We start from the raw sequence: 6800 nt of genomic DNA, 5'->3' as shown, positions 1-6800 counted from the left end.
AGTCTGTGAAAGAGAGAGAGAGAATAACCTGAGGTTTCCGTGGGAAGAAGAAATTTTGACTCAAGACTGTTAACTTCCGCCTGGGTTTCTAGCCTCCTGGTCTGTCAAACTCATCAGCCTCTCTAATTGTGAGCTAATTTTTATATCTACTAGTATATTCTGTAGGCTGTTTCTCTGGACAACCTGACTCATATTGGAGAGCAAAGGGAGGGGTGGGAACTGGGTGGAGGGGAGCTATGGGGGAAAAAAGAGGAACAACTGTAATAATCTAAACAATAAAGATTTAATTTGGAAAAAAAAACTACTCTTTAAATTGAAATCTCTGTTTCTAAAAGGTCTTTTCCCACAGGCACTGAGATAAATTAAATTCTAACACTCTGAGCCACACTTTGTTTTCAGAGCCTTTGCCTCACTTAAATTAATACTTTAACTTAATTTTTATTGCTTATTTTTCTCACTCTCTGCATGTCCCCTGTAAATACGTTTTAGGGCAGAAATTTTTATCTGTCTTGTTATTACTCTAGTCTCACCACAAAACAGCATAGTAATGGACAACTGCAGCTTTTTCTTTTTTTAATATACAGTGGGGCCTTCACTTACAAGTGTTCGGACTAACGAGTTTTTCGAGATACGAGCCGTCTCTCAGCCGATTTTTAGTTTTGAGTTGCGAGTTAAAATTCGGGTTATGAGCCAGCTTCAGATGCCCCACCGCTAGTTGGGGTATCTTCAGATATCCCACTGCTAGTTGGCGCAGCGAACGTCACAGTGAATGGTACAACATCAGCCTGATTTGACATATGATAATTTCAGTTACGAGCTCTGTCACAGAACGAATTAAACTCGTAAGTCAAGGCCCCACTGTATTTTTATTTATTTCAGAAAGGGGGAGATAAAGAAATATCAACGATGAGAGAGAATCATCAATCTGCTCCCTTCTGGGGGAACTGAGCCCACAAGCGGGTATGTGCTCTAACCGGGAATCAAACAATGACCTCCTGGTTCATAGGTCAACACTCAACCTCTGAGGTTCACCAGCTGGCCAGCTTCCTCACTCCTTAATTCTTAATTCTTATTTGCCACTGTATTTTTATTTATTTCAGAAAGGAAGGAAGATAAATAGAAACATCAATGAGAATCATTTATCAGCTGCCTCCTGCACGCCCCCCACTGGGGACTGAGCCTGCAACCCAGGCATGTGTCCTGACCGGAAATCGAATGTGACCTCCTGGTTCATAGATCAACTCTCAATCACTGAGCCACACCAGCCAGGTGACAACCACACCCTTAGTGAAGACTTATTAGATAACTAATTACTGTTCGATGAAGGAATGAACAGGTGAATATCCAAAAAGGGCAGCATGATCTGGGGTGTCATTTTCTTCATTCTGAGTCTCTTTGTCCACGATGAGAGCTCTGCGTGGGGCCCATTGACCAGGTCCCTCCCCCTGTCCTCACCTCTTCTCAAGCTTTGTCCAGGTTTCGAGTGGGGTGCTAACAATCTGGTACTTGAGGGAGTACCCTCGGCAGGCAGCAGTCTTCTCCAATATGACCACTCCTGCCCCAGCATTCACGCTCCCAGCCGCCTGCTGCTTCATGACCTCGGTGTCACTGAAGTTGGCAGACACTTTCACAGCAGCGACTGGAAACAAACAAGGTACCTGAGGTCAGCCAAGAATTCCCTCTAGAACAGCTGGGAAATGCCATGGAAATGGCATGACTAAGCCCTAGCTCGCCCCAGCTCTCCCACTCAACTGAATCTCAACCGAGAAGCTAACTCATCAGCCAACATTTTGAGTGTAAATTACTCCTAAGGACGTTTGAATCCACCCAGGGGCTGGATAACAGGGATACTGTCCTAACCCTAAGGAATGATGAGGTCCCCTGGGTGGGGGTCTCAGCAAGTCTTGCCGGCTGCACCCCTTCTCCCTGCACCCTTGTTTTGCAGCCCCTACCTCCTATGCCCCTGGCTGACAATACCTGGGTCTGAAGAACCTGGTTCAAGGATGTGCATGAGGGAGGCGTCAAGTGGGACATCAGGTAGTTGCCAAAACCAAGAGCGAGCCTTCTTCCTCCGTATTAGAGAAAACCGGCGTATCTTGGTGGCACTTAGCAAGCATTTGACAGGTCTGAGCTCTTGGTCTCCGATCTCTTTGACCAATTTCTTGGTAGTTCTCTCAAACATGGAGGGCATGTTGCTAGGGGCAGAGAGAAGGGAAGCACAAAGACCAGGTGGGTCTTACAGATTAGATTAAAAGAGTTTTCCCATGTCATGTAGAGAGAGTTGGCAGTGGCTTGACTGTGTCATAGGCCTTTGTCGTATATTCACAGTGAAGTCGCATGCATGTGCAAGTGACCCCCTGTTACCTGGAACGGCCCCTGGGTCTTCCTTAAATAGCTGTCCATCAGGATGGTCTTTAGTGAACAGATGAGATACCGAGACCTGAGTCCCTGCTGGGTCAGGGGACCAATGAGCACTTGCTTAACTTGTTAGAAGTGCCAAAGAGGAGGTAAGTTCCCCTCCAAAACCAAATGTACGCACTTCCTTATGCCACACAGTTCCCATCAAGCTGGCCACACTGCACGATGGTTAGTCCCCATGGAGGAGTGATTGTTAGTGTGTGTGAACTACCCGTGTTCAGTGCTGCAAAGCCCTTGCTTTCTAAGATCTTACTGAGTCTTGCTGTGACTGAAACAGAACAAGAGTGTGGCTGTCACAAAGGTGGGCATGAGATGGTTAAATAAAAGCCCGGACACCTGTACTGCTGTGCTAAGTGGACCCTGACTCACCAAAAAATTATGAAGTGCCTCATTGCTAAGTGTCAGGGGCTTTGGATGGGTAATTGTCAAATTGTTATCATCAACCTGTAGTCTCAACCTGTAGTCGTCAACCTGGATGACACTCTCATTGTGCTTTTAAACACTTTCTATTTCAAAGAATGATGCCAGTAAGGTGGCATAACAGGACCTTTCAGCCCTCATCCCTGCACAGAAACACCAGTTCTGACCACCATCTGTGGACCAGAGTTCCAGAGTGTGCTAGAGTGGAAATGTTTAAACTAAGCCCCTGTGAGGAAGTTTTGAGAACTCTAATCACAAGGCTTATAGGGGACTTTCCAAGATTTGGGGTTTTTTTGCCCAGCTAACTGCAAAATTAGCTTATATAATTAACTCGCTTGCTTTGCATGGTTGTCTATCAGGATGTGGTTTCAGCCTTTAAAACCCCAGCTCTACATCTGGTCAGGCTGCTCTCTGGACTCCCTGCGAGGAGAAAGCAGTCACTGGCCAGTACTAAAGGCTCTTAAATTCTAATTGGAGTGGACTCTTGTGGTCATTCGGTCGCTCGCACTCCACAACATTTGGAGGCCCCAGTGAGATAGACCGGCCATTTACCGGTCCCGAAACCAGAGTCCAGGAAAGACACCCAGACTCTCGGACCTAGGGGGAGATCTCTGAGAGACATTCCTCAGCCCCGGTACCGATACAGTTTGGCAGGTCTGTCCAAAAATTGTCTAATTGACTTCAACTGGAGCCATCGGGATATGATTCTTACCGGTAAGAAGACTCAATTCTTTTGAGTCCTGATTCTGGTTCTTTGGGCCTGTCTGGGGTCTCCAGAAGGCTGTACGCAGCATTACTTCCATTGAGACCAGATCCCGAAGCACGACGGTGCCCGGAGATCCTGGGTCTGGTTGTCATTTGTTTTGTCTGTCTTGGTCTCTGTGTTCAATTTGTCTTTATCGTTAAAATGGGACAGTCTGCTTCTGGCACTGTTTGCACGCCTCTGCCATGTTTTTTGAAAAATTTTCAGGACTTCGAACAGAGAGCAGACAACTATGGAACCCCTGTTAACACTTTTGATTTATGAAAGCTCTGTGAGCGGGAATGGCCCACCTTCCCGCAGACTGAGTGGCTCCCAGAGGGGTCAATGGACCTTGGATGGACCTTGGATTGGCATATCAGGTCCAGGCTGTAATTTTTGGAAATCCCGGACATCCTTACCAAATTCCCTATATCCAAATTTGGATAGACATTTTGACAGATACCCTAAAATGACTCCGAGATTGCCAAAAGAAAAAGAAATCGGGCCAGAGACGGACTGTTCTCCTTAGTAAGCCTCCCAGAGGGACTGAGAAACAGCCTCCCGTTCTACCACCACCCCCACCGCCCCCAGGATCCCCTTGTGGCGGATCCTCCCCCGGACCCGCCCCCCCCTCCCCAGTTGCAGATCCCCCTGTTACTGTTTGTACTCCATTGCCATGTTTCTTAAAACAAAATTCAGGATTTCAAGCAAAGAGCTGAGAGCTACGGAGCCCCCATGAGTACCTTTGATCTACAAAAATTCTGTGAGAGTGGCCAACACTCCCGGGCATAGGATGGCCCCCGGAGGGGTCAACAGACCTTGGCCTAGCCTATTGGGTACAGAGAGTCATTTTTCGGGGACCCCGGCCATCCTGACCAGATACCATAGATCCAGATTTGGGTAGACATTTTAACAGACAATCCCAAGTGGTTGAAGGACTGCCTGCAGCCTCCCTCGGGGAAGAAAACCAAGAGCGGGAAGTCCATCCTTCTGACCGGATCTCCCCCAGAGAGAGAGGAGAAGACCCCCGTTTTGCCTCCACCCGTGGAGGATCCCCTCAGTCCTGACCCCCCACTGTACCCTTCCACACCTCTGCCTTCCAGGCCAGAACCCCAACCCCTGTCGGACCACAGCCTGGCCGCCCCATCCCCAGATCAGGGCCCCCCGGTGAGCCCGCCACATGCAAGGAGTGGCTTCACTTAGCGACCTCCCCCTGCAGGAAATGCTCCAGATTCGTCTAGAATCCCGATGCTGCCTCTGAGGCAGGTCGCATCACCCCTAGAGGAAGAGACCCTTCATGGTCTATGTCCCATTCTCCACCAGTGACCTGTATAACTGGAAGAACCAGAACCCCTCATTCTCTGAGAGACCTCAAGGACTAATCTCTCTCTTGAAGACTGTTTTCTTTACCCACCAGCCAACCTGGAATGACTGTCAACAACTGCTCCAGACCCTTTTCACCTCAGAAGAATGGGAGCGGGTGTGCGAAGAAGGGAGGAAATTAGTCTTGGGCCCAGACAGCAGCCCACCTCAGACCCTGGGCAAATGGAGGTGGTTTTCCCTTATCCCGCCCCTCGTGGGACCCCAACTCAGATAGAGGTAAAGAGGCTGTCAATCGGTATCGCCAGACTCTGTCGCAAGGGATCCGCACGTGGCACGGAATCCCACCAATCTGTCCAAGGTAACTGAGACCGTTCAGGGACCTACCGAGTCCCCCACCACATTTTTGGAGCACCTCTATGAAGCCTACCGGCTTTACGCTCCCATAGATCCCAAGGTGCCCGAGAACAGGCGCACAGTCAATATAGCATTTATGTCACAGTCGGCCCCAGATATTTTTGAAAAATTACAAAAATTAAAAGGCTTTAAAAAAAATTATCAGAGTTAGAAAAAGTAGTCCAGAAGGTTTTTAACAACAGGGACAGTATAGAAACTGCACAAACAAAAGAACTAAATAAAATAAACTAAAAGCAAAACAAAAGCTTTCCAAGAGTTAAAGCAGGCGCTAGTTAGTGCTCCAGCTCTGGCGTGGCCCAATCTCACCAAGCCTTTCCAGCTACATGTGGCTGAAGCCCGGGGAATTGCCAAAGAAGTCCTGACTCAACTCCTCGGTCCTTGGAAGAGGCCAGTAGCCTACCTCTCAAAGAAACTAGACTATATGGCTGCGGGTTGGCCGAGCTACCTGAGGGTGATAGCAGCCACGGCAGTATTAGTGAAGGAGGCTTCTAAGCTCACCTTAGAACAAGAGCTACAGGTAATAGCACCCCACGCTATAAAAATCCTACTGCAGAGTCCACCGGAGCACTGGCTGTCCAACACCCACATCACTCAGTACCAGATACTTTTGCTTGGCTCCCCCTCCCCTGAGGGTCAGTTACCTGAAAACAGCTGCTCTGAATCCAGCCACCCTCCTCCCTGACAATGACCCTACACAGCATGAGTGTTCCAAGGTTTTGTCATCACTGAAAAACCTCCAAGAAGATCTGACTGACCTGCCACTGCCCAACCCCGATTTGGAAGTTATTTCCCGGAGTCCACTAGTCACTAGTGTTAATAAATGGTTCCTTCATTTCTCTAGGAAGCATGCTTGGTATTTCTTTGCTCTTCTGTAACAAGCTAACTGCAAAATTAGCTTATGTAACTCGCTTGCTTGCTCTGCATAGTTGTCTATCAGGATGTGGTTTCAGCCTTTAAAACCCCAGCTCTGCATCTGGTCAGGCTGCTCTCTGGACTCCCTGCGAGGAGAAAGCAGTCACTGGCCAGTACTAAAGGCTCTTAAATTCTAATTGGAGTGGACTCTTGTGGTCATTCGGTCGCTCGCACTCCACAACATTTGGAGGCCCCAGTGAGATAGACCGGCCATTTACCGGTCCCGAAACCAGAGTCCAGGAAAGACACCCAGACTCTCGGACCTAGGGGGAGATCTCTGAGAGACATTCCTCAGCCCCGGTACCGATACAGTTTGGCAGGTCTGTCCAAAAATTGTCTAATTGACTTCAACTGGAGCCATCGGGATATGATTCTTACCGGTAAGAAGACTCAATTCTTTTGAGTCCTGATTCTGGTTCTTTGGGCCTGTCTGGGGTCTCCAGAAGGCTGTACGCAGCATTACTTCCATTGAGACCAGATCCCGAAGCACGACGGTGCCCGGAGATCCTGGGTCTGGTTGTCATTTGTTTTGTCTGTCTTGGTCTCTGTGTTCAATTTGTCTTTATCGTTA

At 48.4% G+C, this 6800-nt stretch overlaps 1 protein-coding gene across 1 annotated transcript in view; it reads right to left on the bottom strand.

Moving 5' to 3' along the window:
- The window catches only part of LOC102766280 (gasdermin-C-like), a 46094-nt gene that overhangs the window by 27407 nt on the left and 11887 nt on the right, over positions 1-6800 (bottom strand). Inside the window, exons 3-4 of the mRNA XM_015561457.1 lie at positions 1978-2195; positions 1456-1639 (exon numbers count right to left, since the gene is read on the bottom strand). Coding sequence (XP_015416943.1) covers positions 1456-1639; positions 1978-2191 — 398 coding nt within the window. The 5' untranslated portion in view covers positions 2192-2195. The remainder of the gene's footprint in view (positions 1-1455; positions 1640-1977; positions 2196-6800) is intronic.

This window comes from Myotis davidii, unplaced genomic scaffold (genome assembly GCF_000327345.1).
Source record: "Myotis davidii unplaced genomic scaffold, ASM32734v1 scaffold30, whole genome shotgun sequence".
Lineage (NCBI taxonomy): Eukaryota > Metazoa > Chordata > Mammalia > Chiroptera > Vespertilionidae > Myotis > Myotis davidii.
The sequence above is the reverse complement of the archived record's forward strand: the minus strand, read 5'-3'. Positions and strand labels throughout refer to the sequence as shown.